Source organism: Protopterus annectens, chromosome 5.part0, assembly GCF_019279795.1.
Source record: "Protopterus annectens isolate FY-2018-M chromosome 5.part0, PAN1.0, whole genome shotgun sequence".
Classification (NCBI taxonomy): Eukaryota; Metazoa; Chordata; order Ceratodontiformes; family Protopteridae; genus Protopterus; species Protopterus annectens.
The window spans coordinates 958,472,726-958,491,184 of NC_056735.1; the positions used below are offsets into that span (position 1 = coordinate 958,472,726).

General features: G+C 37.4%; 1 protein-coding gene across 1 annotated transcript in view; it reads left to right on the forward strand.

Moving 5' to 3' along the window:
* The window catches only part of HGFAC (HGF activator), a 1,210,481-nt gene that overhangs the window by 740,325 nt on the left and 451,697 nt on the right, over positions 1-18,459 (forward strand). Inside the window, exon 10 of the mRNA XM_044072728.1 lies at positions 17,885-18,110. Within this exon, the coding sequence (XP_043928663.1) occupies positions 17,885-18,110 (226 nt within the window). The remainder of the gene's footprint in view (positions 1-17,884; positions 18,111-18,459) is intronic.

Genomic DNA, 18,459 nt, shown 5'->3' on the forward strand with positions numbered 1-18,459 from the left:
AAATGAAAACAGACCGCATTAACACAATCCCAGCGGCAAGCATTTTATATCACAAGTTGTAGGGGTGACTTAATGGTTAAGGTGCTTATTTTACAAACACAAGGTGCAGAATTTGAGTCTCACAAGGGATAATTAGCTAGGTTTAAAATGGCTTGCAAGGACAGTTAGCTTAATACAAACCTATGAACACAATTCTAACTGCAAACATTACACATCACTTATAATTTACCCAATCACTGTCAGTCAAATATTACATTGCTCATTCAAGTCCTGCCTTCTTTTAAACCTCATTCCTTCCCTGTCTCTATTATTCTTACAATTCCCATACTTTTCCTACCCTTTTCTAAAGATCCCACTCTGATGGACCTCCTGCATATCCATAAAACAAACAGCATCAGAATTACCCATTGTACAGACTTAAACCTTGCTTGTGATATAAACAGGACCTGCTGGAGAGAGACAGGTATATATCCCATAGATTACCCATCTCTGGAAAAGGCTCCACATCCAAGTGCAGCAGAGTTCCTCCCTAACCTAATTCAAGTGTAACTTGGACAATTGGATGAGGTACAGAAAATTCATCCCTAATTTGGTACCTATTTGTCTAATAGACAAAGGCAACCTGTAAATGGGTCATCTCCTAAGCCCCTGCTTACACTTATCAAGGGGACTAGAACTTGTCAGAGATTTGGGATGCATAGCTTGGCTTAAAAAGGCCCTTGCAGTTGTTAGCCTATTAACCATCAATGAAGCAGTTCCAGTTGTTTTATCTCTGTTACTATATTTGGTACTTATAATAAAGTTGGTTTAGATTTTGATTTCCATTTTCTAGTAATTGCTTTTTTGGCAGCCACTATAATTAGAGACAGCTAGGCCTTACAATGTGTAGTCAATTCCGATTCTATATCATAGCTCATAAAAATAATTTCCCTAGTTACATCAGTTTGCTCACCCAGCATCTCTGACAGAGCAGTTTGCAAGGAATCTTTAAAGTCAACCAACTCATTACGCTCCCAGAAAATATGTTCCTAATTACCTCTTTCTTCCTCATTGCACCTCAAGCATTGCTGTCTGCCTGAGGAAAAGTTCTCTGGAGTCTTCTTGGGGTATAAAAATATCTATGTAAAAATTTCCAAGCAAAAATCCTAAATCTTCTAGATGTTGTTACATGTTTGGGAGACATGCATATATCCCAAATTGTTTCTTTGTGAACTGCTTATCCAATCTTTCCTCCCAATCTTTTCTAACCTCCTCTGATTGATTCTTATAATTAGCATGCAATATTTTATATGCTCTACTAATTATTCCTTAATGGCAACATCTGTTCTGGATTCTACTAAAAACTCTGCCAGTGCTGACTTTTCATTTATGCCACAATTATAAGCAGCAGCAGCATCTAGGCCTGCATTGGGCAAGTCTAGCACTACTGTGGCACTACTGTCCACTCCATTTACGAGCCAGCCTACCATAGCTTCATAGATTCATATTGTTACTAGGCTAACAACACAGTTGGGACTTTCTAAGCATAGCCACATTTTCCCAAAAAAATAATAATGTTTTGCGTTCAAACAGGACATTGAGGGACAGGTATTTATAAGCTACTCTCTGTCCATAAGGGACATGGGTGCCAGGCCCAGTGTAAATTTTCTGTTCTCCATCCACTTGTCTAGGTTGTGCTTAAACTGGTTACTTCCACAGCTAAAAGTCAAACATTGGGTGCAGGGGCACACCAGCCAGCCCTGCACCACAGAATGGGGCTGTTTTTTCCCATGATAGCAGTAGCAGTTGTAGTGACATATTTGTGACCCAGCCGTAACTGACTGACATTGTAGGGGAGTTGATTGACTGATGGCTAGATGCCCCCATCAGCTCTAATAAGAACTTCTTCCAGAGGATCATTGAGTCATGTCCATTTGCCATGCTGGCTCCTCAATTTAACCCATGGTCCAGTGACAAGAGAGCCCAGAGTGATGTTTAAGCTCCCACTGGCTCATAACTGGCAGGGGTGTGAGCTGGACAATGCCTTCCTATCTCCAACTGTGGTGTTATCTCTCTTTTGTGTCTACACCCACCCTTGTCAGTTGTCCTGTCCTCTCAAACACAAGTGCTTACCCTCTGTTTATCTGATGTCTCCTTCTTCACTGTGCTCCTTCTCCTTCATGGTATCAGCACATCTTCTTGTCAGTTTTGTCTGTCTATATTTGTTTGTGTGCTGCTGCTACCTACTCTAACCCTCATACCTTCCTCTTACTTTCCTTATTTCTTCACTGACTTACTTTGTCTTCTCTTCAACATACACACACGCGCGCACACACACACACACACACACACACACACACGCACACACATGTGATGTGTGCATGTGTGCATGTACATACACACACGCACACACACACGCACACATGCACACATGCACACACACACACACACACACACACACACACACACACACACACACACACACACACCTGTGTGTGTGTGTGTGTGTGTGTGTGTGCATATATATATATATATATATATATATATATATATATATATATATAAATAAATATATATATCAAAACAATAAACCCAAAGATGGAGAAAAATAGCAGCAATAAATCCACAGAAGTAAATCCACAGGAAAAGATCCACATAAAACATTAATAGTGCTGAATAAAACACAAAACTTCAAAGAAACTTGCTGGATAAGACACAAAACTTCCAAAAACTTTTAATACGTAAGTGCTTTCACGGGTAAACCGCTTCCTCTGACGTTATAAAAACAGAAAAAGCCAGTAGGCTTTTATACACATCATTTCCTGTAGCAGCTTATGTTACACATCATTTCCTGTAGCAGCTTATGTTACACATCATTTCCTGTAGCAGCTTAAAGCAATACGCTCCAAATTGTACATGATGTATAAATAAAAATCGCATAAATAAAATCACAGTCAATCTAAGATATGTGCCCATATAAAACTAGCAGCAAACAATATGGTTATAAAACATCAAGAACTTCAAGAATATCCATTCAGATGCATAAAAACACCCAAGTAATCTTAGCCTATAATAATTGATCATAAAAATAATCAAAGTTACAATGACAAACTACAAAAGAAATACATATAAACTCACTTAACGGGCTATTCTATTCTATCCCCAGGGTTAGCCCATTAAGTGAGTTTATATGTATTTCTTTTGTAGTTTGTCACTGTAACTTTGATTATTTTTATGATCAATTATTATAGGCTAAGATTACTTGGGTGTTTTTATGCATCTGAATGGATATTCTTGAAGTTCTTGATGTTTTATAACCATATTGTTTGCTGCTAGTTTTATATGGGCACATATCTTAGATTGACTGTGATTTTATTTATGCGATTTTTATTTATACATCATGTACTATTTGGAGCGTATTGCTTTAAGCTGCTACAGGAAATGATGTGTAACATAAGCTGCTACAGGAAATGATGTAACATAAGCTGCTACAGGAAATGATGTGTATAAAAGCCTACTGGCTTTTCTGTTTTTATAACGCCTGAGGAAGCGTTTACTCAAAAGCCACGTATTAAAAGTTTTTGGAAGTTTTGTGTCTTATCCAGCAAGTTTCTTGGAAGTTTTGTGTTTTATTCAGCACTATTAACGTTTTATGTGGATCTTTTCCTGTGGATTTACTTCTGTGGATTTATTGCTGCTGCTATTTTTCTCCATCTTTGGGTTTATTGCTTTTTGGATTTTACATTGGTGTTTGTTGGGTCAAGTTCTGTGATATATATATATATATATATATATATATATATATATATATATATATATATATATATATATATATATAAATGGATCTACTTTGACTAAACAAAAGTAAGATCCACCAAAAACTACTTACCCAAGCTTAATCCACCGAAACACCTCTACAACGAATGAACGGACTGTTGAATGCCTTTCACAGGAAAAGGAACCACTTGACCACCATGGTGAACTATACCCTCTCTTTCTTGTAGTGCAGTCTTAGAGTTGGTATATTTAAGTAGGGGGTGTGTGGGGGGGGTGGGGGTGAAGCCTCCCATTTTGGTGGGTTTACTTTTCCTCCGTTCATCTCTTTTTCATGGTGGTCAAATGGTTCCTTTCCCTGTGAAAGAAATTCGGCAGTCCATTCATTCATTGAAGAGGTGTTTCGGTGGATTAAACTCAGGTAAGTAGCTTTCAGTGGATCGTACTTTTACTAAATACACACACACACACACACACACACACACATATATATATATATATATATATATATATATATATATATATATATATATATATATATCCAAAAAGCAATAAACCCAAAGATGGAGAAAAATAGCAGCAGCAATAAATCCACAGAAGTAAATCCACAGGAAAAGATCCACATAAAACATTAATAGTGCTGAATAAAACACAAAACTTCCAAGAAACTTGCTGGATAAGACACAAAACTTCCAAAAACTTTTAATACGTAAGCGCTTTCGCGAGTAAACCGCTTCCTCAGACGTTATAAAAACAGAAAAAGCCAGTAGGCTTTTATACACATCATTTCCTGTAGCAGCTTATGTTACACATCATTTCCTGTAGCAGCTTATGTTACACATCATTTCCTGTAGCAGCTTAAAGCAATACGCTCCAAATAGTACATGATGTATAAATAAAAATCGCATAAATAAAATCACAGTCAATCTAAGATATGTGCCCATATAAAACTAGCAGCAAACAATATGGTTATAAAACATCAAGAACTTCAAGAATATCCATTCAGATGCATAAAAACACCCAAGTAATCTTAGCCTATAATAATTGATCATAAAAATAATCAAAGTTACAGTGACAAACTACAAAAGAAATACATATAAACTCACTTAACGGGCTATTCTATTCTATCTCCAGGGTTAGCCCATTAAGTGAGTTTATATGTATTTCTTTTGTAGTTTGTCACTGTAACTTTGATTATTTTTATGATCAATTATTATAGGCTAAGATTACTTGGGTGTTTTTATGCATCTGAATGGATATTCTTGAAGTTCTTGATGTTTTATAACCATATTGTTTGCTGCTAGTTTTATATGGGCACATATCTTAGATTGACTGTGATTTTATTTATGCGATTTTTATTTATACATCATGTACTATTTGGAGCGTATTGCTTTAAGCTGCTACAGGAAATGATGTGTAACATAAGCTGCTACAGGAAATGATGTGTAACATAAGCTGCTACAGGAAATGATGTGTATAAAAGCCCACTGGCTTTTTCTGTTTTTATAATGTCTGAGGAAGCGGTTTACCCTCGAAAGCGCTTGAAGTTTTGTGTCTTATCCAGCAAGTTTCTTGGAAGTTTTGTGTTTTATCCAGCACTATTAACGTTTTATGTGGATCTTTTCCTGTGGATTTACTTCTGTGGATTTATTGCTGCTGCTATTTTTCTCCATCTTTGGGTTTATTGCTTTTTGGATTTTACATTGGTGTTTGTTGGGTCAAGTTCTGTGATATATATATATATATATATATATATATATATATATATATATATATATATATATATAAATGGATCTACTTTGACTAAACAAAAGTAAGATCCACCAAAAACTACTTACCCAAGCTTAATCCACCGAAACACCTCTACAAATCGAATGAACGGACTGTTGAATGCCTTTCACAGGAAAAGGAACCACTTGACCACCATGGTGAACTATACCCTCTCTTTCTTGTAGTGCAGTCTTAGAGTTGGTATATTTAAGTAGGGGGGGTGTGGGGGGGTGGGGGTGAAGCCTCCCATTTTGGTGGGTTTACTTTTCCTCCGTTCATCTCTTTTTCATGGTGGTCAAATGGTTCCTTTCCCTGTGAAAGAAATTCGGCAGTCCATTCATTCATTGAAGAGGTGTTTCGGTGGATTAAACTCAGGTAAGTAGCTTTCAGTGGATCGTACTTTTACTAAATACACACACACACACACACACACACACACACACATATATATATATATATATATATATATATATATATATATATATATATATATATTTACAAGGCTGCGGTGGTGCAGCGGTTAGCATTGTCACCTCACAGCAAGAGGTTCTCCCATTCGATTCTCGGCTGGAGTGCCTTCTGTGTGGAGTCTGCATGTCCTCCCTGTGGTCGAGTGATGTTAAAGACATGCAGGTAGGCGCGTGTGTGAACGGGTGTGCCTTCCTTGAAGGTTGGACATCGGGCTGGCAACTTGGCACTGTAAAGAAAATCCACTGCCAATCATTAGCAGACCGTTATTTCTGCTGTGGTGACCCCTAACTGGAAAAAGCCGAAAGACATATATATATATATATATATATATATATATATATATATATATATATATATATATATATATAAAATGGGTGCTTGACTCACAAAAATATTTACCCAAGCTTCCTCATCTCCATCCTGGTCATTCGTTTTTTTCACTCTCTACCTTCTTTCCCCTTTTCATTACTTTCCCGTATTTTCATTCCCATCCTTTAATTTGGAAACTAGATGAGGACACTAGAGTAAATGGTTATGTAAGGCTCCTACACAACTTCTTCTTGAGAGTTCTTTGTGGACATGATTGCACAGAACCTCTAGGAGGCATATATATGACTGACAGTCACTGCTTTTCCTTGTCTTTCCCTGCAGCACACCTCAGTAGTATGGCCTGTTATTGCAGATCCTGCTGCAGCTGTGAGTGAGGTGCCATTATTGTACTGATTTCACCCACTGTTAATTGTTAAGGAACTCCAGGCCTCATTGAAAAAGCAAGGTCAACACTGACAGGATGGTCTGAACACAACTGTCATGCTTCTGAATCCCAGGAAACTGTGAGTGGGAGCAGTTATGTATAAAGAAATTTAAGTATTAATTTTTTTTTCATGGGGGCTACCATTTACATGAAGTTTTTAATTTCTTAGAAATTATTTGCACACATTTTTCATAGCTAGAAAGTAGAATAACAAATGGATACACTCAATATTTGTTATGCTTCTTTTGAAATCAAATACACTCATTTTAATAGTATAAAGGAAAACATTATCTTTAATTTATGAGTTATCCAGAGGTTCACAGGTTCATAGGTTCACAGGTATATATAGGATAATGACCACTGTGGGCTTTCTAAGCCTAGCTGTGGAATCCAACCTAATTGTGTCAGTATGTATCATGGCCATTTATTAGGAGGAGGAGGTATGTTAGTCATGCAGTTTCTAGAGGTTATGTGTGTATGGGGTATGTTAGTTTGAGCATTACTGTCTGCCTTTGTCTAACGTGGGGCCCAGACCTGGGGGTGAATTTCCAATTTCCCGTGCATTGGTCAAGGTTAAGCTTAAGTAGGGTTAGGGATGGACTCTGCTTCACATGCATAGGGAGCCTATTCCAGAGCATGGGTTTTCTCTGAGACACATATCTGTCTTGGCAATGTGTCTTATTTATGTCACAAGGATAATTTTAACATTTGAATCTAGTGGTTTTGATGCTGTTCATTTTGTGGATGTGCAAAAGGTCCATCAGAAATGGATACAAGGATGCCTTGTAAACCAGGCGTAGATCACCTCTCAGTAACATGTAGGAGAGAGAGAGTACAGGGACAGTACTTTAAGTCAATCCATACAGGAGAATGCGTTTATACCCACATTTATGCATTTGAGCTGCTTTGCCTTATGCATAAGCTGTCTTGGTGCATTGAATTGGCATCTACTTACTTTATTCATTTTTTTCTTCACATTTTGTTCTTAGTTGGGTAGTTCACTTACCCATTTAGCAAACAAAGCTATTATGAACTTAATAATCAGTTACATGCATGGCATATTACAGCAGCTGATACCTTGTAGTGCTCCTTGGGTTTAATGCTTGTCAGTTATAACTCTTCATTATTTCCACAAGGTGGCAGTGCACTACATTACACATGGCTTGTCATAGTAAAAAAAGAAAAAAGGTTCTATGAGCTTTGATTACTTGTATATTGAAAACGAGTGCTATGATTATTGTGTCAGGGTTGCAAAAGGCTATCTTCCTCCTAGGTGTTCTAATTATATTATGCACGATGAGGTATGATAACTTGAATACAAGTGATTAGTATGGGCATTCATTTTCCACTTTTCGGGGAGAAATACTAATTTGGACTGTGCGTTTTTGAAAAACATGGGATTGTTATGTTTTTGCATTTAAGACTAGACCACTCATTCTTCATAACTTTTATTTGTTTTTCTTATATTTGCTATCTATAATACTGTTGGTTTGTTAATCTATTTTAATTTTTTTGCATACTTGTAGATGCAATGGCAGTCAAAATGGAATTATTCTTTTATTTATTTATTGACATTTGATTACTAGGAAAGTATGTCCAACTGGTTAGGAGCCCAAGTTTCAAAGTATTAACAAAAACCTTTTTAAGAATAATAATTTTGCAGTATTTAAAATAATACAAAAACAACTACAGTTTAAGTGCACTAAATTATACATAATATGGAAAAGACTGGTTAAGTTATATGATAATGATTTAAGAGTTAGAGAAATGTTAGTCTGTTTGTAGAGAAATTAATGTAAGTTAGTATAATGCAAACAATAATTGCAATACACAGTGAGAGAAAAGCAGGCTTATTGTGGTATATTTAGAGAGAAACCCAGGGTAGAGATTGATAAGCAAGAAAGTGAGTGAGAAAGGGAAAGTATGGACTGTAAGGTATGGATAGATACTTGTTCACATTTAGGGATATCATTTATCCAGGTGTAGAGCAAGAAGACAGGCAGCTGTTGGATAGGAGGTCTTTCAGAATGGGTTTGAAGGATGGGAGGGGGGGTATTGATCTGATGGGTGAAGGTAAGGAGTTCCAAGCCTTAGCAACATGGTACAAGTATAGACAATGCCCAGCATATTTGATAGGTTTGTGGACAGACAGGAGTTTTTGGTCATTGGATCATAATGACTGAAAGGGACCGTAGTTGTGCAGAATGTTATTTAGTGCCAGACGAGCAGATGGATGCAGGATAATTTTATAGGTAGTAAGATGTGTATATGTTAGTTGATGGGGTAGTTCTAATCATTTTAGGCTTTTTAGTGCTATACAGTGCTGTGTTCTGAAAGGGGTATTTGCTGCAAATTTAGTAACTTTATTATAGCAATGTTTTTTAAGTTTTCATTTTTGTGATGCGTGAAGGTTAGTAAGGATGAGAGCACCATAAAGAAGATTGGGGAGGAGATAAATAGTGGCAAGTGTAGTTTAAATTGCATCGGTGAGAAAGTTCTTGACTCTATAAAGCATCCCTAGCTTTTGATGAGTTTTCCTTATGAATTTTTGTATATGCACATCAAATTTAAGATTATTGTTCACTATCATCCCAATAATTTGCTATGAAAAGTGACTTCAGTAGTTGTATTATCAACAGAGAGGACTACATTTTCTTTTTGTTCATGGGAGAAGTATTGGGGTAAAAAAAGTAGTTTGTTTTTGTTTAGGGGTGAGCATGAGTTGTGAGTTACAAAGCCACATTCCAGTTGCTGTTAAAGCTGCCTGCATACATTTTTAGAGTTGTGCCATGTCAGGCACAGCCACTCAGTGGTGTAAAAGTGGCTTTAGATGATTCTGTTGTGTTGGCTAATAGGTTCATAGGTGTGTACTAGGCTAATGCCCTAGGGCCTTTACAAGCCTAGCCATAGGATTACCCTGGTATAGTGCCACCCGACATTAGTTCCCAGTACCTCTGTCAAGTAGAGCCACTGGAATTATCCCTAGGATGAATTTTCTGTTTCCCATCCACTCATCAAGATTTCTCTTGAAGAGGGTCAGCGAGGTGCTCTGTGTGACATGTAGGAGAAGTCTATTCCATAGCATGGGCAATCTCTGGGTTATGAACCTGTCCCTCCAGCATGTTCTGTTAATTGTGGTAATGAGGTTGAGGTCTCTGGAGTGTGTGGTGTGAAGGAATTTGGATTTCTTTAGATGTAGCATTTCTAACAGAGCTGGGTCAGGCATGGCATTGTATGTCAAGCAGAGATCCCCTCTAAGTAGGCGATATGAGGCAGAAAATAGTTGGAGTTTTTTGTCTGTCCATATAGGACAAGTGTTTAAGGCCTAGGATCCTCTTTGTGAGGTACTTTTGCTGTTAAAGCTGCCTGCATATATTTTTAGAGGTGTGCCATGTCAGGCACAGGATATTGGCCAAGACACGGTTTAGCAAGGTCACCAAAATTTGCTGGCTAGTTACCGATGATAAGTAGGTTGAGGAGCTGGCCTACTCTGATGTATGCCATGGACACATTCTAATGGTGGGAGGGGTGTATGTGCCCCTGTTGGCCAGTGTGTGCCTGCCATAAAGCCCAGCAGCCCTGGGTCAATACACTACTGCCTGGTCAGTTTCCAGTTGCACAGCTTGGGTTATCTGGGATGGCTATGTTGAGGAAAATTGGATGTAAAACCAATGAACCCGCCAAACATGATCTAAAAATTTCTACACTGAATGTAGGTTCACTGACAGCTTGGAAGTGGATGACATAATGGTAAAGAGGAGACTGGACATCCTATGTATCCAGGACACAAGATGGAAGGATAGTGCAGCAAAATCACTTGGCTTGGTATCCAGAGTCTACTCAGGAAGATGATAGAGTAGAAGTGAAGCAGGAATTGTGGTGAGGGAAAAGCTTCAAATACAGTGAGGTATCTCATTAGAATTAGTGATAGACTCATAGCAATCAGACTCCAATGTAAGGATAGGGCACTATTCATAATCGCAGCCTATGATAGGGCACTATTCATAATCGCAGCCTATGATAGGGCACTATTCATAATCGCAGCATATACCCCATAGCAGGGTTGTAATAGTGAGGAAAAGAGGGCATTCAGACAGCAGTTGCAGGACCTACTAGATAAAGCAGGACAACATAAATTGGTCTTGATAATGGGTGAACTGAATGCACATATTCGGACAGACAGAATAGGATATGAGGACTGCCTGCCCATGCACATGTGTGGGGCAACAGGAATAAAGAAGTCAAAACCATTTTAGACTTCTGTTTGGAAAATGACTTGATAGTGGCCAGGACATGGTTTAGCAAGAAAGACAGTCACAAGATCACATACAAGACTAGCCAACATGCAACTCAGGTAGACTTCTTCCTAGTAAAGAAAGGGCACAGGGATATAATCAGTGATTGCAAAGTCAACCCCAGTGAAATAGTCAGTGCACAGCATAAACCACCTTTTGCCACAATCAGTTGCAAGCAGTGATCAGAGAGGGCTATAAGGTCAACAGAGTGGCTGAAGACCTGGAAGTTGCTTTGAGAGGAAGCACGGGAGTTCAAAGAATTACTCAGGGCTGTATCACCTCAGGAAGAAGAGGAAATAGGCGGAGCTGAAGAAGAATGGCAGCACCTCAAAACAGGATGTGTGAGGACTGCAGAACAGATTTGTGGCCAAGCCAAATATGCAAGCAAGGTACATAAGGAAAGCTGGTAGTGGAATGCAGAAGTCCAGGAAGTAATTAAAAGAAAGAAGGAATGCAGGAAAAAGTAGGAAAAAGTGGGAGGTAGAAAGGATGGACCAGGCTCGGAAGGAATACTGGTTGGCTAACAAAAAGGTTAAGAGAGGAGTTGCAATAGTGAAGAGGCACTTTACCAGCTTCAGGAAAGTGACTCAGTAAATGTAATAAAGAATCTATCAAGCTGCAAGGCAAAGACAGAAAGATAAAGAAGACATTCAGACACCCTGCATAGGGGATGCCAGCAACAACCTGCTCACCAGTCCGCAGAACATTAAAGGCAGATGGAAAGAGTACTTTCAGTAGATTCTGAATGAAGAAAACCCCTTAGAAGCTGTATTACCCCAACCACAACCTACAATGAAAGAAGAAGAGGAACTCACCCTAGAAGATGTAAGAACAGCACTGAGGAAAATGAAGGCAGGGAAAACAGCAGGCTCATATGAGGTCACAGCAGATGTGATAAAGATGTTGGGTGAGATAGGGGAGAAATGGCTCCTGAGGGTACTCATAACAGTATGGAAAGAAAGGCGTATCCAAGATGACTGGAGAATAAATATACTAGTGCCCATAGACAACAACATTCACAACTGTGGGCAGTGCAGTGTTATCAGTCTCCTGTCACACTGCATAAAGTTCTGGAGAGGGTGATTGGTAAATGAATAGGAAGAGTTGTAGAAGTAAGTTGGGAAATGAACAGTTTGTATTCATAACAGAATGCAACACAATTGACCCATGTTTGCAGTGAGGCAGATGGCTGAGAAGAAGCTAGAGAAGAGGAAAGAGTCCAATTGGGCATTCCTAGACTTGGAGAAAGTATATGACAAGGTCCCAAGAAAGCTGATTTGGGCAGTCTTGCGATGGTTTAGCAATGGTAGAAGTGGTGCAGGCTATGTCCAAAGTCCCAATTACTCCACTATGAACAGTGTTTGGACTCAGAGAGGTTCCTAGTGGGAATGGGTTTGCATCAGGTTTCAGCTCTGAGCTCATTGATGTTCATACTGGTGATGAACTACACTGGCAAACAGGTCAGTGGCTGCAGCACATCTGATTCTAACGTTGACCTCCTGATTCAGACTTCCCCTGTCCTCAGCTATCCCTCCAAGATACTTGAAGCTGTTCTACTATTTTCCCTTCTATCTTAGTTTTCTCCTCCTTCTGTTTTCCCCATTGGCTGGCATTACAAGTCTTTTATCTGTACTCAGTTTCATCTCATGTGCCTTAAGTGGTGCATTCCATTCCCCTATCCTTTGCTGAAGTTCTTCATCTGAGTCTGCCTGTAGTGCCATATGGTCTGCATACATCAGCTTTGTTGATCTGTCCCTTCTGAAATGTTTGCTAATATAGTCCATCACTACTATGAACAGTAGTTGGCTCTGATCTGAAACCTGATACACACCCACTTCCAATGAGAACCCCTCTGTAAGTACGAACAGTTTTTACACGTATCATTGGGTCCTCATACATAGCCTGCATTCAATGTTTCTAGGACTTCAAACCACTGTTGGACTGCCCAGATCAGCTTTCTTGGAATTGTGTCATATCTTTTCATCAAGTCTAGGAATTTCTTTCCTAATCTCTAGGTTCTTCTGAACTCTCTCTTTCTCTCTCTCTCACTGCAAACATTGTTGGTTGTGCTCGTCCTGATCTGAAGTTTACTTTCTACTACTCTGAATCTTTGCTTATCTAGCACTCTCTCCAGAGCTGTCATACAGTGTAAGAGGAGTTTAATACCTCTATGCTGTGAATGCCCCATTTGTTCTTGTACAGTGGCATGAGAATGCTTATTCTTTTGTAGAACAGATGAAAAATTGTAAAGTTTGTTTCTGCTACTTTAAAAAGAGTTGCTTTCAAGTTAGAAATGCATTTATTTGTGTTTTCTAACTAAGGTAGATCACTGATCTATGTGGACCTTTTTCAAAATCAGCTTTGGTGCACTGCCTGGTTAAGTGTCTTGATCACAGTCAGCAAATAGAGGCGGAGGGAATCTAACCCAGGACAACAGGAAACTTGTTAACAGCTCATAGCTTTAATCATCTGTACTAATTGCCAGAATTCAAGATAAAAGTTATGATATGCAAAAACATTTAACTAAACAGTGCTACATGATATATATTCTAAGCAAATCACTTCTGTCCTCACTACTCTCTGTAACCTGTAAGATCTACCTGTGTCTGGTGAGCCATATGCATTCCATGGATCATATAAAATTAAGGGTGGTACATGAAGATCTGATGAAAAGCACAAATCAATGTGTGTGTGAAGAAGGAGCATATATTCTGTGATTACTTTAACTAATGTATTCTTACTTGACTTTATTATAGTAAAACTAGATAACATGTAATTCAACCTACCCCCCCCCAAAAAAAAAGACAGTGCAGATATGAAAACACTGTTTTACTAAATGTTCCATGGGTTGGTTAATAATACTGTGAATTATGGAATGAAAACATGGAGAGACAATCTACTGGAGCAACAACGGTGGTACACTGAATGAATTTTAAAAGCAGTCATTGCCAATACTATTATGACGTGAAATATGCTGAATGCTTGACTGCTTCATTAAGGAGGGCCGAGAGAATTCATTAAAATAACAAGTCTTATTTCAAGTAATCATGCTTCTGTAATGAAGATAACATTACAAAATATGTAACTGAATAATCTTTTATTGATTAGGTCTGATGAAAATGTGATAACAACACAATGCTAAAAAAATCTGACCTTTTTCAGTTCAGCATTAGAAGTACTGGCTTCATTATAAGGGAACTTAGTATTGTAATTTGGCTTTAGTAATTCATTCAGTTTCATTCCTCACAGCTGGCTAGTAATCAAATCAATCAATCAATCAATCAGTTAATCAAACATGTACTCAAATCTAGCGTGTAGAATTGTGAGTGGGAGTAATTATGCATAAAGTAGTTTGACTACTTTTCAGGAGGGTATGTAATAAATAGGTAGAAATTCTTGATTTCTTCAAAATTATTTGCACAATTTATAGAGCTATAAAATGCAATTGATATGAAAAGTAGTTTTAAACTATGACACTCTGAAACCTTGAACTAACACAGACCTTATGAAGCAACCTTGTCTGCCTGCCACACACAAAAAAACATTGAGAACAAACACCAAAACATGTTACTTCAGTGAAACTGTAATCACAATACTGATTTTAGAGCTACTGATTTTCTTGGTACTGAAGATATGTTTATGGGTGAGTGCATTGGCTGTACTTTGGAACAACTGTCTCCCACCACAGATATAATTAATTTCTTGTGTAGCTAAGTTGTTTTAGTAGTCACTCTCTGTGCTGTATAGAGTAGAAATCATATCTTTCTGCTCCGATTAATTATTTGAGTTGCTTAACTAGAAGGTGTTACTGGAAGAAAAGGACATAAAACATAAAATAAAGTTAATTTATTATTCAGTAATGGAATCATCTAAGTAAAGGTGGTCATAGTAAAAAAATGTATTTATATATGTGTGTGTGTGTGTGTGTGTGTGACAGAATAAAAGCAAAAGATATTAACAGCTGGCAGGAACATACAAAAAAGTTTATAAAGAGGATCCAAATATCACTAATACATGCAGTGGTATATTTTCTGATCTACAGCCAGACGTCTAGGAGAGTGAATTTACATGAGCCCTACAAAGCCTTGCTAATAAGGCTTCACAGAGTGATTAGATTTCAGTTCAGTTGCTTAAAATCTACATAATGATGCTGTTAGAGTGCTGCTTGGAATTTACTAGCACATTTAGAAAACACAACGACTAAAAATGTTCTTGCTTCACATGCTAGCAAAATAATGTTTGCGATCCTGAAAGCTAGCCTCTCATTATATATAGACTGAGAACTGCCACATGATCAAGCTGGTTTTAAAAGGAGTAGAGGCACCAGAGATCAAATTGCTAACACCCCCCCCCCCCTGAAATGAAGAAAGTAAGAAGGTTTCAGAAATTTCTATACTTCTGCTTTATTGATGACTCTACAGCCCTTGGGTGTGTGGACCATAACAAACTGTGTCACGTCTTTACAGGAATGGGCATACGTGGTCACCTTATATACTTCAAGAGGAATCTGTATGAGGAAGAAGAAGAGGAAGTAGAAACAAATATGGAATAACTGACTGGTTCAAAACTGGGAAAGGTGTATGACCAAGCTGTATATTGTCAACTTACTCATTTAATTTATTTATTACATGAAATGCTGGGTTAGACAATTCACACGATGGAATCAAAATTGCCTGGAGAAATATTAACATTGATATGCAGATGACACCACTCTGATGGATGAGACTGAAAAGAGTTGAAGAGCCTGTTGATGAAGATGAAAGTAGAAACAGAGAAAACTGACTTGCTGCTTAACGTAATACATAATAAATAAAAAAATACATACATAGTTTTGTCTTCTAGCCCTATCCATGCTTTTCAAATAGATGAGGAAGAACTGCAGGCAGTGGCAGATTTCATTTCTCTGGGTCAAAGAGCTCTGCAGATGGTGATAATAACCATGAAATTAAACGGTACTTCCTTTTTGGAAACAAAGCTAAGGTAACTATGGATAGCATTTTAAACAGCAATGACATGACATTGTCAACATAGGTCTATATAGGTAAATATATAGCTTTCCAGAGCAAAGGACTATAAGTAATGCTGCGAGCTGGAAATTTGATGCTTTTGAACTATGGTGTTAGGAACATCTTGGAGAATTCCATGGACTGCAAGAAGATCAAATCAGCCAACATTTATGTAAGTAAATCCAGAATATTCAGTGGAACGCCTGGTAGTAAAACTAAAATTCAAATGGTTTGCCAAATAATGTGAAGACAGGATTCAGTAGAAAAGATACTAATCCTGGGAAAGATCAAAGACAAAAGTAGAAGGAGATGTCAGAATCTAAGGTGGATAAACAGCATTATTGATCTAATCAATAAGAATTTGCAAATTTTTAAAGAAGCAGCTTTTGACGTAGAGGCCTGGCATGCTAAGGTCTTTGAGGTTATGAAGAGTTACACTGAAATAATGACTAAAGAACAAGTACTAATGGAGGCACGATCTCAGCACAGGTTTCAAGGACACTCAAGTCTCTATTATTGTTTATTGACTTGCTGGCCATTTGTAATTACGATTCCATAGGTTCATATTAGAATGACGAAAATGCATTTTGTCGAATGCATTTTTGTCGATACATGTAGGGCGAACAGGCAAAACAGCGAAGTGGCTGTTCAGCGTATTCTTTCCCTGGGAAAGAAGTCACTTGAATGTTTCATTGCTTTGCCTGTTCTAGAGTGTAGTGTGGTCCCTTGTCTGGTATAGCTCCCGAGCGTGATTGTGCATCAATTACTGACCTTAGGGTTAGGGTGTGGGTTAAGGTAAGTGCATATGTATGAACGTGTTTAATGTTTTTTATTTTGCGTTAGATGTATGGTTGAGTTATGTGTGTGTGCGTGTGTGTGTGTGTGTGTGTGTGTGTGTGTGTGTGTGTGTGTGTGTGTGTGTGTGTTTAGCTATTTACTTTTGTTTTGGGGGGTAGGATTAGGGTTAAGGTAATTGTGTTTGTGTTTGGAACTGTTTATGTAAATGTGCGAGAGTTACTGACCTTAGGGTTAAGGTAAGTGCATATGTTTTAAAATGTTTACTGTTTTTTTTTTGTTAGATATATGATTGGGTTACATGAATATGTGTATTTAGTTATTTACTGGTTTTTGGGGGGTATAATTAGAGTTAGGGTATGTGTGTAAGTGTTTGGAAGTGTTTAATTGTTTTTTTTGGGGGGTTGGAACAGCGATTTCTTTCCATAGGAAAGAAATCACTGTTCTGTGGTTTCGACATTTTCAGCAACCGTTAGCTGTTTTCAGTGTTCGGTGTTATGAATCCCAATTCCATACCAACCTTTTTTGTTAATTCAAAAAAAAAAAAAAATAAGCAATAATAATAATCTTGCTTTATATTCCAAACTGTAAGAAAGTTACAAAATATAATTTTTATTATATTTTCTTTTCTTTATTTTTTCAGCTTCTTTAATTTAGGATGAAATGTTCTGTTAAAATGGAAAATCTATTAACGGGGTAAAATTAAAACATTTTACAAATAATGTAAATACATGTTATTTTTCACATAAAAAGTTTATAAAGTAGAATACTGTTGATTTTTGTCTCATGAAAAACTTGTGAGCTTCTCAGCTATGTTTATTGACTTACAATTGTTGATGTGGAAGGGAAAACTTCAGAAAAGGCATTTGTACTTTCATTTCACTCCTCCTTGAAATAAGTATACTGTGCCAATGATTGGCACTGTTAATGCTTAATCTTTGTTCAGTCAAAAAGAATATATTTTGGTAAGCATCATCTTTCATCTAAAAGAAAATTTGCTATTTATGTTTAAGTATCATTTCATTTTTTTTTTACTTCAGGAAGACTTACAGGCCGTATGGTTCCTTCTCCCAAACATCCTTCTTTAGCAAATTGTGGGAAGAGGCACCAAAAAAGAAAAAACAAGTCAAGAATTCTTGGTGGTATATCATCTTTGCCTGGTTCACATCCCTGGCTAGCTGCTATATACATTGGGAAGGATTTTTGTGCTGGTAGTTTAATTCGTCCTTGCTGGGTATTATCTGCTGCACACTGCTTTGCTAACAGGTATATATTTTGTATTTTTCTCTGAGGTAAAACAGAACTGGTCTATATATCAATGAAAAGAACTTTGATGATTATTTTGAGATACATATACATATATATATATATATATATATATATATATATATATATATATATAGTAAATTATTGCAGATGAGACTGAACAATGGAAAATGTATCACAAAAATCTCATGGAAGAGAACCATTTTTACAAATAATAATAATAATCCAAATACACTGGATACAAATGTAAACAAATGTGTAACATTTCCCATCACCTCCAAACATTAAATAATTTGCTTTTACATGGGGACTTAGTCCCCCCATACCACCCTCAGAAGTTAAATAAACT